The sequence below is a fragment of the Pristiophorus japonicus genome, chromosome 8, assembly GCF_044704955.1.
Source record: "Pristiophorus japonicus isolate sPriJap1 chromosome 8, sPriJap1.hap1, whole genome shotgun sequence".
Lineage (NCBI taxonomy): Eukaryota > Metazoa > Chordata > Chondrichthyes > Pristiophoridae > Pristiophorus > Pristiophorus japonicus.
This window is the reverse complement of record NC_091984.1, coordinates 131,457,371-131,477,023: the sequence shown is the minus strand read 5'-3', so window position 1 is coordinate 131,477,023 and position 19,653 is coordinate 131,457,371. Positions and strand designations below refer to the sequence as shown.

The 19,653-nt window shown below is 46.6% G+C and overlaps 1 protein-coding gene across 1 annotated transcript in view; it reads left to right on the top strand.

Annotated features, from left to right (window-relative positions):
• The window catches only part of pappa2 (pappalysin 2), a 586,487-nt gene that overhangs the window by 416,381 nt on the left and 150,453 nt on the right, over positions 1 to 19,653 (top strand). Inside the window, exon 16 of the mRNA XM_070887395.1 lies at positions 13,810 to 14,023. Within this exon, the coding sequence (XP_070743496.1) occupies positions 13,810 to 14,023 (214 nt within the window). The remainder of the gene's footprint in view (positions 1 to 13,809; positions 14,024 to 19,653) is intronic.

Sequence of the window (19,653 nt, the reverse complement as noted above, 5' to 3'; positions counted from 1 at the left end):
GATGGTGCAGTAAATGGTGTAGATGGGAGCAGCAAGTTGCAAAGGGACATTGATGGATTAAGTGAGTGGGCAAAACTGTGGCAGATGGAGTTCAATGTAGGAAAGTGTGAAGTCATCCACTTTGGACCTAAGAACATAAGAATATAAGAAATAGGAGCACGAGTAGGCCATACGGCTCCTCGAGCCTGCTGCACCATTCATTAAGATCATGGCTGATCTGATCATGGACTCAGCTCCACTTCTCCACCCACTCCTCAGAACCCCTTATCCCCTTATCGTTTAAGAAACTGTCTATTTCTGTCTTAAATTTATTCAATGTCCCAGCTTCCACAGCTCTAAGGCAGCGAATTCCACAGATTTACAGCTCTCAGATAAGAAATTTCTCCTCATCTCAGTTTTAAATGGGTGGCCCCTTATTCTAAGATCGTGCCCTCTAGTTCTGGTCTCCCCCTTCAATGGAAACATCCTCTCTGCATCCACCTCGTCAAGCCCCCTCACAATCTTATACGTTTCGATAAGATCATCTCTCATTCTTCTGAATTCCAATGAATAGAGGCCCAACCTACTCAACCTTTCCTCATAAGTCAACCCCCTCATCCCCGAAATCAACCTAGTGCACCTTCTCTGAACTGCAAGTACACCCTTTCGTAAATATGGAAACCAAAACTGCACGCAGTATTCCAGGTGTGGCCTCACCAATACCCTATGTAGCTGTAGCAAGACTTCCCTGCTTTTATACTCCATCCCCTTTGCAATAAAGGCCAAGATTCCATTGGCCTACCTGATCACTTGCTGTACCTGCAAACTATCCTTTTGTGTTTCATGCACAAGTACCCCCAGGTCCCGCTGTACTGTGGCACTTTGCAATCTTTCTCCATTTAAATAATAACTTGCTCTTTGATTTTTTTCTGCCAAAGTGCATACCTCTCAATTTCTGACATTATACTCTATCTGCCAAATGTTTGCCCACTCACTTAGCCTGTCTATGTCCTTTTGCAGATTTTTTGTGTCCTCCTCACACATTGCTTTTCCACCCATCTTTGTATCATCAGCAAACTTGGCTACGTTACACTCAGTCCTTTCTTCCAAGTCGATCCTGAACAGCCAGAAGCTGGGATCTGTGGATGAGCAAAGAGGTTTAGGGGTCCAAGTACAGAAATCACTAACAGCTACTGGACAGGCACAAAAAATAATTAAATAGACCAATAGAATGTTGGCCTTTATCTCAACAGGGCTGGAATACAAAGAGGCGGAAGTTATAATACAGCTGTACAGAGCTGTATTATACCTGGAGCACTGCGTCAGCTCTGGGCACCGCAGCTCAGGAAGGATGTATTGGCCTTAGAGTGGGTGCAGTGCAGATTGACCAGAATGATACCGGGGCAAAATGGGTTAAATTATGAGGACAGGTTGCATAGACCAGCCTTTTAGTCCTTGAGTATAGAATATTGAGGGATGATCTAATTGAATTGCTTAATAGGATTTGATTGGGTAGATGGAGACAAACTATTCCTTGGGTGGGTGAGTCCATCACAGAGGGGAATAACCCTAAAGTTAGAGCTAGGCTGTTCAGCAGCAATGCTGGGAAGCATTTCTACACACAAAGGGTAGTGGAAATGTGATACTCTCTTCCTCTAAAAAGCTGTTGAGGCTGCGGGTCAGTTGAAAATTTCAAAACAGTGATTGATCATTTTTTTCTAGGCAAGGATATTAAGGGGTATGGAAGCATGGCGGGTAAATGAAGTTAAGATCCAGATCAGCTGTGATCTAATGAAATGGTGGAACAAGCTCATGGAGCTGAATGGCCGACTCTTGTTCCTATAGTGTCATCATCATAGGCAGTCCCTCGAAACAAGGATGACCTGCTTGCACGCTGAAAACGGATGAGTTCACAATGATATTCCAGATCCCAAACTACATCCTGCAGTGTGGAAGATGCCTGTGCGTGGATTTTTTTAATGCGCGGTGACCGTTGCACACCAACCACCACACGGGCTTAACAGAGCTAGGTCTTGTTCCAGTGGCAAGGATTAACCAAAACGACTGGAGACCAGCTCTGCTGCACGGACCTAGTGTACACACACATCGCAGCGCGGGCTGGCCCGTGCTGCCCCTGAGCCCTCGCCTCTTATGGGCCCCACACTCTCACCTCTCCTGGGCCCCGATCACATCCCTCGATGAAATCTTACCGACTTTGCCGCTCCTGCTGTACTTTCCTGCACTGCAATCAGCCGTCACCCTCCTGCAGCAGCACGCACTGCTCCCTGCAGTGACCTGCCGCTGCATGCTGCTCCCTCTAATGGTCCCGGCCTGATGATGGTCTTGCAGGCCGGGATCGTGTACGGTATAGTTGATACCGGCTTGCGATTTGCAGCAGCAGTCAGGTTTTTCACCAGCCGTTCGTGTGACTTCACAGCCTTTTAATGTTCGCCAATTTTTGGGACTTTAATTCGCTCCACCAGACCTTGTGCGATACACCTCTTCTGTACCAGGTGCTATAAAGTAATCCTCCCACAGCCGTGGCACAGGTATAAAGGTAAACCTCAAGATGCAGACTCTGCATGGGGTGTATTGGCTCTGCTGCTGGACAGACATCGACAGTCGTGTTTGTAGGTGGATAGTGTATTACTTTACTCTATGTCTCTGCAAGATCCTGCAAATTCCCTGGGAGGACCGACACACCAATATTAGCGTCTTCGATCAGGACAACATCCCCATCATCGAAGCACTGACCACACTTAACCAGCTCCGCTGGGCAGGCCACATTGTTCGCATGCCTGACACAAGACTCCCAAAGCAAGCGCTTTACTCGGAACTCCTACACGGCAAGCGAGCCCCAGGTGGGCAGAGGAAATGTTTCAAGGACACCCTCAAAGCCTCCTTGATAAAATGCAACATCCCCATCGACACCTGGGAGTCCCTGGCCAGAGACCACCCTAAGTGAAGGAATAGCATCCGGGAGGGTGCTGAACATCTCGAGTCTCATCGCCGAGAGCTTGCAGAAAGCAAGCGCAGGCAGCGGAAGGAGTGTGCGGCAAACCAGACGTCCCACCCACCTTTTCCTTCAACCATTGTCTGTCCCACCTGTGACAGGGACTGTAATTCCTGTATTGGACTGTTCAATCACCTAAGGACTCACTTTTAGAGTGGAAGCAAGTCTTCCTCGATTTCGAGGGACTGCCTATGATGATAACTTTACTCTATAAAACACCATTGTTCATTTTTGTCGATTGATTCGAAAAATGTAAAACATCAGGGTGGTAATATAAATACCAATTTATTAAAAAAGTAATGTTTGTTTGGGGTTTAATTTTGTAGCAGCCACTTTTCTAAACAGCTGGGATTTATTTACTAAGTTTTCTCTTTCTGTTTACTCAGGGAGTGCTTTAGTTGGCCAAGCTTTTCCTCAACACAAATAACATTATCTGAAATGACAACTTGAAACGGGATCTTATAACATTCACCACATAGCAAATGTACGACAAGATGAATCTGTGTAAAAGCTACGGTTGGGGAAATCATTTTCATTTCTAACAGAAACTGAGGTCTGATTTTTAAGTGCAGATATGTCACATGAAGTACACCGTGTGCTGAGCTGAATATGTATGCTTTCGAATATCTGTGTAGCAATGGATTACAGTGCCAGTATGTATTCCTCAACTTGACAGAATCACAGAATGATACCGCACAGAAGGAGGCTATTCAGCTCGTCGTGTCTCTGCCAGCTCTTCAATTAGTCTCACTCCCCTAACCTTTCCTCATTGCCCTGTAAATGTTTCTCCTTCAAGTATTTAACCAACTCCCTTTTGAAAGTTACTATTGAATCTGCTTCCACCACCCTTTCATTCAGATCCTAACCGCTCGCTGCGTAAAAAAATTCTCCTCATCTCACCTCTAGTTCTTTTGCCAATGACCTTAAATCTGTGCCCTCTGGTTACTGACCTTTCTGCCAGTGAAAACAGTTTCTCTTCAGAGAAAACTCTTCAAATAAAGGTTTGTGTGAATAAGTATTTAGGCATAATGAATGTGCAGTTATTTAATGGAAAAAGCAGAGGACAAATGGCCAAAATGAATTAATTTGCTCAAAAATGTGTGATTGCACCAAAAGTAAATGGAAACTGAGATTGAAATTGGAGAGATCCAGCATTCCAGATAACCGTGACATTGTGTATCTTAAAGGTGAAAGCTTAGTGAATGTGGCTGATAAAATATTAACAGTACTGTAAATAAGCTCCTGGATTATTTGATTCCAAAATTGGTCAAAGTGCAGATTACCCTCATGGTTACAGAATATAGTTTTTTTTTCAATAGCATTTTTCTTTTAATACAATACAACACTTTTTTATTTTACATGTTTGTTTCACAAGACCCACCCATTTTGGATTGTGTTGAGTTATTCTAATTTAACTAGTTTATGTCCCCTGGCATTGCTCATGGTTTGAGTGAATGGAACTGTGCAAAGACACGTGCAGGGGAGGCAGTGATTGTGCGCCATTGGGGATGGCTTTCACTAGCGAGGCAAAATAAAATCTGAAATTTATATAGATCCCAATACAGCGGTAAAAATTCTACAATAAACGGGAATTAAACTTGTTCCGTCTCCTTGAAACAACAACCTTGGTCGCAGGGCTTTGTTCAGGACTAATTTGCAGTTGTATGTTGTATTTTCACTTGTCAGCTTTTTTGAAGTTCACAAGTTTTTGTGAGTTTTCCAGATTTGCATGTATGGGACAGTACAACGTTTTTTTTGCTCCCATCCAAAGCAGTATTATTAGGAACATTGGACTTGCTGGATCAAATAAAGATCACAGACTATCTGGTTCACTTTATATCATCCTAGTCATCCAGAAGTGCTGTGAGGCTTCTTGCTGTACTTGAGTACTACAGAAGTGTAATTGTTATTAATGTTTTTATTTTCGATTTAAGTAAGATGCAAATTAGATCTTGGGACCCTGTCTGACCTGATATAATTCCACATTATACTATGTGGTTGCATTTGGGATCTGTGCATGTTTCTGTGGTGGTGTGGAGAAGTAGAACAAATTTAAGGCATAACTAACACTTCATGGCGAATGAAAAGCAAGTCAAGGGAAGAGTTTTATGGCAGAAGATGTGCAGGGGATTGGGACAGGGAGAAGAGAACTTGCGTTTACATCATACCTCTCACATCTTCAGGTTGTTTGAAAGTGCTTCACAGAAAATTAACTGCTTTTGAAGTGTAGTCACTGTCAACAATCAGGGGGATAGATTTAAAGTAATTGGTAGGAGGTTTAGAGGGGATTTGAGGGGAAATTTCTTCACCCAGAGGGCGTTGCGTGTCTGGAACTCACTGCCTGAAAGGGTGGTAGAGGCAGAAACCCTCATCACATTTAAAAAGTACTTGGATGTGCACTTGAAGTGCCGTAACCTACAGAGCTATGGACCAAGAGCTGGAAAGTGTAATTAGGCTGGATAGCTCTTTGTTGGCCAACGCTGACACGATGGGCCGAAATTAATTTCTATGATTCTATGAAATGGAGCAGCCAATTTGCACATAGCAAAATCTCACAAATGGCATAAAATGACATAAAAGTAGTCATTCTATTTTGCTAGTGTTGCTTGAGGTATACATATAGGCCAGGACACCGGAAGAGCTCCTCGTTCTTATCGGATATAGATCTTAAGCACCCACTTCAGAATGGCAGACGGGATCTTGATTTAACATTTCAACCAAAAGACGGCACTTCTGACAAAGCTTACTGGTCTCAAATGTTAACCTAGAATGAAAAAAATTAAATTCTCGGGATGCTGGCATTTATTGCCCATCCCAATTATCCTATGAAGGTTGTGGTGAACCACCTTCTTGATCTGCTGCAATTCTTTGTAGAGGTTTGAGATAACTAAGTGGCTGGGCCAATTTATAGCGCAGTTAAGAGTCAGCCACATTGGTGTGGGATTGGAGTCAGATATCGGCCAGACCGGATAAGGACAGCAGGCTTCCTTCCCCAAGATGAGTAGTGAACTGGTTCGGCTCTTGATAAAACGACAACTTTTAATGATACCAGTCTTTTATTTCCAGATATTTTTAACTGAATTCAAGTTCTGAAACTGGTGGGATTAGATCTCTGGATTATTAGCCCAGGCCTCTAGATTACGAGTCCAGTAACATAACCATGACAGTGCCATACCGCCTCTACTTTCATTACAGCTTCACACGCCCTTGGAAGAGGTTGTTGACAGGCAGACTTTGCTGCTCACGCATGGTCTACCCCACTGGTACTGCAGCTTAGGATGTGGCTTTGTCCAACTGTACTGGGTAAGGATAAGGGGTAAGCCGAGATGAGGAGAAACTCCTTCACTCAGAGAATTGTAAACCTGTGGAATTCTCTACCACAGAAAGTTGTTGAGGCCAGTTCGTTAGATATATTCAAAGGGGAGTTAGATGTGGCCCTTACGCCTAAAGGGTTCAAGGGGTATGGAGAGAAAGCAGGAATGGGGTCCTGAAGATGCATGATCAGCCATGATCATATTGAACGGTGGTGCAGGATCGAAAGGCCAAATGACCTACTCCTGCACCTGTTTTCTATGTTTCTATGTTACTGACTGAGAATGATCAGACACTCAGTACACTTGCGATATGTGTGCGCACCAGGTCCGTGCAGCAGAGCAGGTCTCCAGTCGCCTTGGTTAATCCTTGCTACTTGTCCAAGACCTAGCTCTGTCAAGCCTGTGTGGTGGCTGGTTTGCAACGGTCACCACACGTTAAAAAAAATCCACGCACAGGCATCTTCCACCCTTCAAGATTTAGTTCGGACCTGGAATTTTAGGTCCATCATTGAAATACCTGTGAACTTTTTAATGTGGAAGCAAGTCATCCTCGATTCAAGGGACTGCCTATGATGATAACACATGCAGCCAATTTCCATCTGATTTTTTTGACTGGAGACAGTTTGATGTGAATGGAAGAGCATTGATGTGAATTATTTGAATTCATAATCAACATGATGGATCTTATGAAGAAGTCCTAACTAAGCCAAGAACGTTATGTTAAACCTTTATAAATCACTGGTTTGCCCTCAGCTGGAGCATTGTGTTCAGTTCTGGGCATCACACTTCAGGAAAAAATGTCATGTGGTTGGAGAAGGTTTAAAACCAAGACTTGGATTTATATAGCACCTTTCAAAACCACCGGACATCCCAAAGCGTTTTAAAGCCAATTAAGTACTTTTTGGGAGTGTAATCAAGCTGTAATGTAGGATACATGACAGTCAATTTTTGCACAAGCAAGCTCCCACAAACAGCAATGACCAGATAATCTGGTTTTTTGTTATGTTGATTGAGGGATAAATATTGGCCACAACACCGGGGATAACTCCCCTGCTCTTTTTTGAAATACTGCCATTGGATTTTTTACATCCACTTGAGAGAGCAGGCGGGGCCTCAATTTAACATCTAATCTGAAAGACGGTACCTCGACAGTGCAGCACTCCCTCAGCACTGCACTGGAGTGGCAGCCTAGATTTATGTGCTCAAGTTCCTGGAGTGGGACTTGAACCCACCAACTTCTGACTCAGAGGCGAGAGCACTACCCACTGAGTCACAGCTGATGCAGCTTACCAAAATTATACCAAAGATGAGGGACTTCAGTTATGTGAAGAGACTAAAGAAGCTGGGATTGTTCTCCATAGAGCAGAGAGTTTTTACTTGCCCTGTTATCTAGGTATGTTTCATGCTTGAGGTAATGAACAGACAACCTTTGTTTTAGATTAGTTCATAAGAACATAAGAATTAGGAGCAGAAGTAGGCCATAAGGCCCCTCGACCCTGCTTTGCCATTTAATACGATCATGGCTGATCCAATCATGGACACAGGTCCACTTCCATGCCCACTCTCCATAACCCCTTATTCCCTCATCATTTAAGAAACTGTCTATTTCTGTCTTAATTCAATGTCCCAGCTTCCACAGTTCTCTGAGGCAGTGAATTCCACATATTCACAACCTCAGAGAAGAAATTTCTCCTCGTCTCAGTTTTAAATGGACGGCCCCTTATTCTAAGATTATGCCCTCTAGTTCTAGTCTCCCCTATCAGTGGAAACATTCTCTCTGCATCCACCTTGTCAAGCCCTCTCATAATTTTATACGTTTCGACAAGATCACCTCTCATTCCATTGAGTAGAGGCCCAACCTACTCAACCCTTCCTCATAAGTCAACCCCCTCATCTCTGGAATCAACCTCGTGGACCTTCTCTGAACTGCCTCCAAAGCAAGTATATATTTTCTTAAATATCAAAACTAAAACTGCATGCAGTATTCCAGGTGGCCTCACCAATACCTTGTATAGCTGTAGCAAGACTTCCCTGTTTTTATACTCCATCCCCTTTGCAATAAAGGCCAAGATTCCATTGGCCTTCCTGATCGCTTGCTGTACCTGCATACTAACCTTTTGTATTTCATGCACAAGTACCCCCAGGTCCCGCTGTACTGTAGCACTTTGTAATCTTTCTCCATTTAAATAATAACTTGCTCTTTGATTTTTTTTCTGCCAAAGTGCATGACCTCACACTTTCCAATATTATACTCCATCTGTCAAATTTTTGCGCACTCACTTAGCCTGTCTATGTCCTTTTGCAGATTTTGTGTCCTCCTCACACATTGCTTTTCCTCCCATCTTTGTATCATCAGCAAACTTGGCTACATTACACTCGATCCCTTCCTCCAAGTCGTTAATATAGATTGTAAATAGTTAGGGCCCCAGCACTGATCCCTGCGGCAGCCCACTCGTTACTGATTGCCAACCCGAGAATGAACCATTTATCCCTACACTCTATTTTCTGTTTGTTAGCCAATCCTCTATCCATGCTAATATATTACCCCTAATCCCATGAACTTTTATCTTGTGCAGTTACCTTTTATGTGGCACCTTGTCAAATGCCTTTTGGAAATCCAAATACACCATATCCACTGGTTCCCCTTTATTCACCCTTTCCGTTACATCCTCAAAGAATAAATAACATAGAAACTCATCATTTAGTTTGCTATAGGAGTTGACAATTATTTGTTATTTTCTACCGCAATTAAGAGCTTAACTACTATAAAAATATAAGCTGTGTCATCGTTTGATTGTCTTTGAAAGATGGCTGAATAACTACACTCAAAGAGGATCCTGTCGACGAAGGCATAGAAGTAACGGCAGGGATTGTGGATGCATTGGTTGTAATTTACCAAAATTCCCTGGATTCTGGGCAGGTCGCAGCATTGGAAAACTGCAAATGTAACGCCCCTGTTTAAAAAAGGAGACAGACAAAAAGCAGGAAACTATAGACCAGTTAGCCTAACATCTGTGCAAGCTTAACTTCCCCTTCATAAATCCATGCTGACTCTGCCCGACCGAATTTTGCTTTTCCAAATGTCCTGTAACTGCTTCTTTAATAATGGACTCCAACATTTTCCCAATGACAGCCTATCCAATCTTTCCTCATAGCTAAAGTTTTCCAGTCCTGGTAACATTCTCGTAAATCTCCTCTGCACCCTTTCTAGTGCAATCACATCTCTCCTGTAAAGCAGTGACCAGAACTGCACGCAGTACTCTAGCTGTGGCGTAACTAGTGTTGGTCCAAGGTCATGATGAAGGACAGATGTACATCAACCGACAATAAAACTGTGTTATTTACAGGAAGTCACTGCAATGAATGTAACATTTATATTACTGACATTTAGCAAACACATATGCAACACTTGCATTAAGCTGGGATTTACCAGATTCCTCCTCCCGGTTTTCTATGCTGAACTCTCTCTACTTGGCCTTTGGCTCTGCAGTACCCAACTCCTTTGGTGGCATGGGTTTAAAATACATTTTGTTTTCATTTATTCATTCTCAGGATGTGGATATCGCTGGCAAGGCTGACATTTATTGACCATCCCTAGTTGCCCTTGTCACCTGCAATGGCTTCTCTTCTCGCCCCTACATCATTATCTTGGCCCCTTCCTATTTCTCATCTATGTGCTGCTCCTTGGTGACATCTTCTGAAACACAGCATGAGTTTCCACATGTACGCTGATGACACGCAGCTCTATCTCACCATCACTTCTCTTGACCCCTCCACGGTCTCCAAATTGTCATGCTGTGTGTCCGACATCCAGTTCTGAATGAGCAGACGTTTTCCCCACTGCTGGAATTGCTGACTCTCCATATAGGATGCGGCTGAGGGGCGATGGCACCTTATCCTTAAATGAAGCCTCCCTGTCTGGCTAACCTTCCACCTCTTGCCCCGCTCAGACCGCCGTGGTGACGGTGTGACTCTCATCAGCAAATCACACCTTGGTCTGTTCCTCTACTCCTCCAGCACTTTCTCCTCCTTTGAGCATCTCACCTTATTCCACCCCTCTCACCTCTCATTTAAAATTCTCAATCTCTTCCGCCCGCCCAAATACGATCAAAATGTTATCACTGAAATATCTTCACCGCTTTCCTCCCTCAGCCTCTGCACCCAGCGACTTCTCATCTTCAGTGATTTCAATCTCCATCTCAATTCATCATGCGCTCTCTCCTCTGAGTTCACTAGCCTCTCTGAATCTCTCCCTCCGTGTGAACTCCCTAACCCATATTCACGACCACCCCCTTGACCTTGCCATCTCTTCTGGATTCACTATTCCCATCGTGTCACTTGCAGATAAGGCCATCTCTGACCACTTCCTCATATCGCTCTCCAACCACATCTACCTTCCCCAACCCAACCCTACTTCCTTCTGCGTTCGCCCCTGGAAAAAGCTCTCTCCAAACTCTCTTACAACTGCACTTATGAATTCACCATGACATTTCTGCAGCCACTGATCTGCTCAACCACATCCTCACCACAACCTTTGATGCCCTAGTCCCTATTAAAACCATTACTCTCTCTCACCCTGGCCGTTCCCCCGATACAGTCCTCATCTTCGGTCCCTCAAGTCCAAGGGGCGTAGACTTGAATGGATATGGCGGACAACGGTTTAGCCATTCACCACCAGATCTGGCTGGACCAAATAAAACATTATCGGGTCCTAATCTTGTCTGCCAAAACTGCTCACTATTCCAGAATCATGCTGGAATTCAAAGATAACTCCCGGCTACTATTCTGTACTGCTAACCGTCCCGTTAAACCTCACTCCCCTGTCCCCACCACACTCACCTTCAATAAGTGTGAGAAGCTCATGGACTTCTTTGTCAGAAAGATTGAGACCATCCAATCAGCTGCCTCTGCCACTTCCCTTCCTTCCCCAGCCCACCAGGCCAAATTTCCTCTGAGGATCCCCCTTGCCCTAGCCCTGAGCTCGCATCTTTCTCCAGTTTCTCTCTGATCACCCCTCTTGACCTCCCCATGCTCATCTTGTCCATGAGTCCCATTTCCTGCTCTCTTGACCCTATTCCCACCAAACTGCTGACAACCCAACTTCCTTTTCTAGCTCCCATGTTAGCCGACATTGTTAATGGTTCTCTGTCCTTAGGTACTGTCCCCCCTGTCCCTCAAATCTGCCATCCTCACCCTCGCCTCAAAAAACAACTCGACCCCACTGTGCTTGCAAGCTACCACCCTTCTCCAACCTCCCATTCCTCTCCAAAGTCCTTGAACGTGTTGTCGCCTCCCAAATCCATGCCCATCTTTCCCAGAACTCCATGTTTGAATCCCTTCAATCTGGGTTCCGCCCTGCAACTCTACCGAAACGACTCTCATCAAAGTCACAAATTACATCCTTTGTGATTGTGACAAAGGTAAAGTTCCCTCCTCGTCCTTCTCGACCTGTCTGCAGCCTTTGACACTCCATCCTCCTCCAACGCCTTTCCACCATCGTCCAGCTGGGTGGGACTGCACTCGTCTGGTTCCATTCTTATCTATCTAATCGTAGACAGAGAATCACCTGCAATGGCTTCTCTTCCCGCTCCCACATCGTTACCTCTGGTATCTCCCAAGGATCTATCCTTGGCCCTCTCTTATTTCTCATCTATATGCTGCCCTTTGGCGACATCATCTGAAAACACAGCGGCAGTTTCCATGTGTACACTGGTAACACCCAGCTCTACCTCACCACCACTTCTCTCGACCCTTTCACGGTTTCTAAAGTGTCAGATTACTTGTCCGACATCCAGTTCTGGATGAGCAGAAATGTCCTCCAATTAAATATTGGGAAAACCAAAGCCATTGTTTTCGGTCCCCACCACAAACTCCGTTCCCGAGCCATTGACTCCAACCCTCTCCCTAACATCTGTCTGCGGCTGAACCAGACTGTTCGCAACCTTGGTGTTATATTTGGCCCTGAAATGAGCTTCAGATCACATATCCGCGGCATAGCTAAAACCGCCTGTTTCCAACTCCATAACATCGCTCATCTCCGCTCCTGCCTTAGCTCATCTGCTGCTGAAACCCTCATCCATGCCTTTGTTACCTCTAGACTTGACTACTCCAATGCACTCCTGGCTGGCCTCCCACATTCTACCCTACGTAAACTTGAGGTAATCCAAAACTCGGCAGCCCATGTCCTAACTCGCATCAAATCCCGCTCACCCATTACCCCTGTACTCGCTGACCTACATTGGCTCCCGGTTATGCAACACCTCGATTCGAAAATTCTCATACTTGTTTACAAATACCTCCATGGCCTTGCCTCTCCCTATCTCTGTAATCTCCTCCAGCCCCACAACCCTCCGAGATGTCTGCACTCCTCAATTCTGTCCTCATGAGCATCCCTGATTACAGTCGCTCAACCATTGGTGGCCGTGCCTTCAGTTGCCTGGGCCCCAAGCTCTGGAACTCCCTCCCTAAACCTCTCCGCCTCTCTACTTCTCTTTACCTCTCTTTCCTCTTTTAAGACGCATTTAAAAACCCACCTCTCATCTACCGTAATCTCTTATGTGGCTCAGTGTCAAATTTTTGTCTTATAACACTCCTGTGAAGCGCCTTGGGATGTTTTACTACGTTAAAGGCGCTATATAAATACAAGTTGTTGTTGCAGTAATCCATTGTTGGAAATGCCCACTCTCTGTGTAGGGTGCGGTACTTCATTGTTGGACGTGCTCACTCCCTGTATAAGATGCGGTACTCCACTGCTAAAATACTAAAGCTCTGAGTCGGAGTGCGATCCTCCATCGTCAGACCATGTCCCCCAGGATAACAGCACAGCCCTTTCCTGTGAGAGTCCGATTTACAGGCTCACTGTTGGGAGTGAGGATCTCCGTTTGTCAAACCACGTCGTCTGAACGGGAGGCGATGATTTAACCGGTGCAGTTAAGGCTCCGCAGCGAGGTCCTGCAGTGCGTTGCATACACACACACTCTGAATGGCAGTCACCTGTACACGTAGCGATCATGTGCGTCTCTCAGCAGCAAAATGTACTTTTAATACAGAGCTGTGCTCAACTGATGTGACTTGTGAGATGATTCGGCAGCGGCTGTGTTAACTCAGTTGGGAGATTGTTCAAGAGTCAGATTGTGCCAAACCACTGCTCAAAACAATGTCACCGTTCATCAGGATCGTCCTCTGATTGATCAATTAAATAATACTGGGAACTTTCCGAACATGTGGTTCAAATTTGGAATTCTTTGTGTTTCGAGGGCTTAACGTTTGTAAAATATGATGTTGTCATAACCTTTTAAATTGCTCAGAGTTGCCAACAATTTATACCTAAAATAAAACTCTGAGTGTATTTTAAACATCACCATTGGCATTCATCACGTCTTTAATGGACGCGCGTAATTCTGATGCTTGAAGCTGTCACAGTTGTCACAAAGAACATTACGCTGTCAGACAGAGTAAAGAACACGGAGAAACCGCTGCTTTATTCCTGGCTTTTGTCTTTAGGAGAAAACCACTCCCTGATGTGTATGGAAGACGGCCTGTGGTCGTTCCCCGATGCCTACTGCAAGGTGGAGTGCCCCATGCCACCGCCGGTGGCCAATGCCAAGCTGCTGGTGCCAAGGTGCCAACAAGGAGCTCATGATGTCGGCTCTGCCTGCAGATACAAATGCATCCCCGGCTATTATGTCCACAGCGATAACGACAAGAACTCCAGAAAGTAAGTAGGATAATATGCTTATTCTAAAATGGAGATCCTACTGTAAATTGGATAGTGCTGCTGCAACTGGAGGTACCAAGGGATGTTCTCTGGAGGCATCAAGGATTGTCCTTTGGACGGTACCAAGAGGTGTTCTCTGGAGGTACCAAGTGATGTCCTCTGGAGGTAGCAAGGGATGTCCTCTGGAGATAGCAAGGGATGTCCTCTGGAGGTACCAAGGGATGTCCTCTGGAGATACCAAGGATTGTTCTCTGGAAGTTACCAAGGGTTGTCCTCTGGAGGTACCAAGGATTGTCCTTGGTAGCAGAGCCACTGGCACTGTTAGTGGATAGGAAGCACCTATTTCCCCTTAGCGGATGGGTTCCATAACCAGGGGCCATGGTTTTAAAGTAATTGGCAGGAGGATTAGAGGGGATTTGAGGAGAATTTTTTTCATTCAGAGGGTGGTGGGCTCTGGAACACACTGACTGAAGGTTGGTAGAGGCCTGAAGGTCTGAACTGCCCTTCCCAAACCTCTCCACCTCTCTATCTCTCGCTCCTCCTTTGAGATGCTCCTTAAAACCGACATCTTTGACCAACCCTATCTTAATATCTCCACCAACTCCCTGAACACCATTTCTATCCCTGGTTACTGTCCTAAGTTGAGCAAGTCTGTTTGCAATCTTGGTGTTGTGTTTGACCCCAAGATGAGTTTCCGACCACATATCCGCTACAACACCATGACTGCCTACTTTCATTTCCATAACATCGCTCGAGTCCGACCCTGCCTCAGCTCATCTGCTGCTGGAACCCTCATCCATGCCTTTGTTACCTCTAGACTGGATTATTCCAATGCACACATGGCCATCCTCCCAACTTCCACCCTCCATAAACTTGAGCTCATCCAAAACTCTGCCGCCCGTATCTTAACTCACTCCAAGTCCTGCTCACCCATCACCCCTATGCTCACTGACCTACATTGGCTCCCGCTCCGACAATGCCTCAATTTTAAAATTATCATCCTTGTTTTCAAACCCTTTCTTGACCTTGCCCCTCCCTATCTCTATAGTGTCCTCCAGTCCGACAAGCCTCCGAGATATCCGCACTCCTCCAATTCTGGCCTCTTGCGCATCCCCAGTTTTCATCGCTCCACCATTCAGCTGCCTTGACCCTAAGCTCTGGGATTCCCTCCCTAAACCTTTGTGCCCCACTATCTCTCTCTCCTCCTTTAAGATGCTCCGTAAAACCTACCTCTATGATCGAGCTTTTGGTCATCTGTCCCAATATCTCCTTCTGTGGCCTGGTGTCAAAAAATGTTTTTTTATTGATATCGCTCCTGTTAAGTGCCTTGAGATGTTTTACTCGGTTAAATGCCCATGTCAGTGCATGTTTTTGTGTGTGTGCACACATGCAGTGCCTCCTCTGTTGCTACTTGTGCTGGTCAATGCACCACATCTACATTATGCTTGGTGGAACTGTTGTAGAAGGGTCATTATAGGGTGTTGCATTCCCAACCCAGGAGCATGCAAGCCTTCACTCATGCAAAGGCCTCGATTTTCCACATGGGCGATTTTTGGTGCAGTTGAAGAGGTATGGGATATTTTTTTTGTGGCCCGACTGCGCCAGAAAAAAAAGTTCAGAGTTTCGCCGGAATTAACATTGAATTTGGCACGGCGCACATTGGCTTTAAGCTCTCTGGATGGAGCTTAAGGCCTGTGCCAAAAACTGATGCTGCCAGAGTAATGAGGGACGCTCTGAAGGGCTGAGGCCGGGAACGGAAACTGACCAAGGGCTGAGGCTGGGCTGGAAACGGAAAATCGATGCCGCTGCTATCCCGGGCCGAAAGCCCACCTCCCCACCGGTGCTGCTCCTATCCCGGTCCGAAAGGAACCCCCCCCCGCCCGATACGTCCTTATTATACAGTATAAATGCACACATGGCCCATGCTTGAGAGAAGATCAGTCTGTGACCTGTCCTTTATGTCATAGCACTCAAGTGATGGAAGTGGGTGGAGCTTCCCCTTTAATATCTGAAGGACTAGGTCATGAGTGTCTCCCACAAGTTCATCACCTAGTGGTCATTGTTCTCACAGTGTACAACTTAGGTCAGATTATACATGGGTTACAATGCTGGTTGAATACATGACATCATCTCCCCCCCCAAAGTCTTATTGGGATCACAGGTTGAGTCTCTCTGGTGGTTTACACTCTCTTGTAGAGCGCCTGAGTTGGGGCTCCAGTTGTTGGGCGCTGGCCTGAGTGTCTGCTGTTTGCAGTGCCTCAGGCCTATCCAGACTGCCCACAGTGATTGGGCTTTCCTCCCTTTGGTTCCGGTGTTCGGTCACCTGTGGTGGAGTGAACTCTATATCGTGTTCTTCCTCTGCTTCTTCTATGGGGTTGCTGAACCTCCTTTTTGTTTGATACACATGTTTGCGGCAGATTTGTCCATTGGTAAGTTTAACTACCAGAATCCTATTTCCCTCTTTGGCAACCACAGTGTCTGCGAGACATTTGGGCCCTGCAGCGTAGTTGAGGACAAAAACAGGATCATTTACATCAATACATCGCGCCCTCGCATTCCTGTCATGGTAGTGATATTGTGACTGGCGCCTGCTCTCGACAATTTCTTTCATGGTGGGGTGTATAAGGGATAACCGGGTTTTGAGCATCCTTTTCATTAGCAGCTCTGCGGGTGGAACCCCTGTGAGCGAGTATGGTCGGGATCTGTAGGCCAACAGGAGGCGTGATAAGCGGTATTGTAGGGAACCCCCTTGGATTCTGAGCATCCCCTGTTTGATTATCTGCACTGCTCGTTCTGCCTGGCTGTTTGAGGCCGGATTGAACGCTGCCGTTCTAACATGGTTAGTTCCATTGCCTGCCATGAAGTCCTGGAATTCAGTGCTTGTGAAGCACGGGCCATTGTCGCTGACCAAGATGTCCGGTAGACCGTGGGCGGCGAACATTGCCCGTAGACTTTCTACCGTGGTAGAGGATGTGCTTGAATTTAAAATGTCACACTCGATCCATTTGGAGTAGGCGTCTACTACAACCAAAAACCAAAGGACCTGCGTAGTCCACATGGATGCGTGACCAAGGCTTGGCGGGCCATGGCCAGGGGCTAAGGGGGTGCTTCCCTGGGCGCATTGCCCAGCTGGGCATACGTATTGCACCTGCGAACACAAAGTTCCAAATCTGCATCTATCCCTAGCCACCAAACGTGTGACCTGGCAATTGCCTTCATCGTGACAATGCCCGGGTGCCCATTATGGAGTTCTCTGATGAACACCTCTCTGCCCATCTGGGGCATGACTACGCGGTTTCCCCACAGTAGGTAATCGGCCTGAATCGAGAGTTCATCCTTGCGCCTGTGAAATGTTTTAAATTTCTCAGGGCATGCCCTGTACGTGGCTGCCCAGTCCCCATTCAGGACACATTTCTTGACTAGAGACAATAGCGGGTCTCTATTTGTCCAGACTTTAATCTGACGGGTTGTCATGGGTGAGCCTTCGCTTCCGAAAGCTTCAACAGCCATGACAATCTCAGCAGCATGCTCGGTAGCCCCCTCAGTGGTGGCTAGTGGGAGCCTGCTGAGTGCATCGGCGCAGTTTTCGGTGCCCGGTCTGTGCCGAATTGTGTAGTCATAGGCGGCTAACGTGAGTGCCCACCTCTGTATGCGGGCCGATGCGTTTGCATTTATGGCCTTGTTGTCGGCCAAAAGGGACGTTAGGGGTTTGTGATCTGTCTCCAGCTCAAATTTCCTGCCAAACAGGTACTGGTGCATTTTCTTTACCGCATATACACATGCGAGCGCCTCCTTTTCTACCATCCCATAGCCCTTTCTCCCTGGGACAGACTTCTGGAGGCATAAGCTACCAGCTGTAACTGACCCTTGGCATTGACATGCTGCAACACACACCCGACACCATAGGACGATGCATCGCACGTTAACACAAGTTTCTTACATGGGTCATATAGCGTTAACAGATTGTTGGAACATAACAAATTGCGTGCTCTATTAAAAGCCCTTTCCTGTCTGTCCCCCCAGACCCATTCGCGACCTTTGCGTAGGAACACGTGTAGCGGCTCTAGCTCAGTTTGGGAAGAAAGTTACCAAAATAGTTCAGGAGCCCCAGGAATGAACGCAGCTCCGTCGTGTTACGGGGTCTGGGTGCTCTCTGGATCGCTTCAGTCTTGGACGCAGTCGGGCTGATCCCGTCTGCTGCTACCTTCATCCCCAGAAATTCTACCTCTGGAGCTAGGAAGACACACTTCGCCTTTTTCAGTCGCAGCCCTACCCGGTCTAGTCTGCGTAGCACCTCCTCCAGGTTGTGGAGGTGTTCTTCAGTACCGTAACCCGTAATGAGGATGTCGTCCTGAAAAACCACCGTCCCTGGAATGGACTTGAGGAGGCTTTCCATATTTCGTTGGAAGATCGCGGTGGCCGAGCGAATCCCGAACGGACATCTGTTGTACTCAAACAACCCCTTGTGTGTCGTGATGGTGGTCAGCTTCTTTGACTCACTCGCCAGCTCCTGGGTCATGTAAGCTGAGGTCAGGTCCAATTTTGAAAAAAGTTTGCCACCGGATAGTGTCGCAAAGAGGTCCTCCGCTCTCAGAAGTGGAGTGGAGTGGAATGGAGTGACACCCGATTGATGGTGGCCGTGTAATCACCACATATCCTGACCGACCCATCTGCCTTGAGCACCGGCACAATCGGACTCGCCCAGTCACTGAATTCGACTGGCGAGATGATGCCTTCCCTCAGCAGGCGGTCCAATTCGCCTTCTATCTTTTCCCGCATCACGTACAGCACCGCTCTGGCCTTGTGGTGTACTGGCCTGGCGTTCGGGTTTATGTGAATCACTACCTTGGCCCCCATGAAAGTGCCAATGCCGGGTTGAAATAATGAGTCAAATTTGTCCAGAATCTGTGAGCATGATACTCGCTCCACAGAGGAAATTGCATTGACATCGCCCCATTTCCAGTTCATGACAGCAAGCCAACTCCTCCCCAGTAGTGCTGGACCGTCCCCTGGGACAATCCAGAGTGGCAACCTGTTCTCCGAATCTTTGCGGGTCACGACTACCGTGGCGCTGCCGAGCACTGGAATGATCTGCTTTGTGTAAGTCCGTAGCTGTGTGTCAATCGCCGATAGTTTTGGCCTCCTGGCCTTGGACGCCCACAACTTTTCGAACTGTTTGATACCCATCAGGGACTGGCTGGCACCCGTGTCTAACTCCATTGATACTGGGATGCCATTGAGGAGCACTTTCATCATTATCGGTGGCGTCCTGATGTATGAACTGTATACGTGCTCCACATGAACTCGCTGAACTTCAGCTTCCAGCGATTTCCCCCAGTATTCATTTCTGCAATTTCTGCAGGTATTTTGCTCACCTCTGCAAATTCCGGCTGAGTGTGTGCCTCCACGCCTCCAGCATATGAGCTGTTGTTTGAAACAAAAGGTCCCTTGCCAGTCGATCGTCCCTGACTGCCCCGTTATTGCCCTTGAGTGCGCCATTAACAGGTGTTGATGGCCCCATTACTGGCCGCATTGTCCCTTGCAATGGCGTGAATCGCTGTTCAGCTTGCCATTGTCTCTGTCGAACTCCCCCTCTGGGTTCGACTACATGTTGGGGCATGCCCGACTGC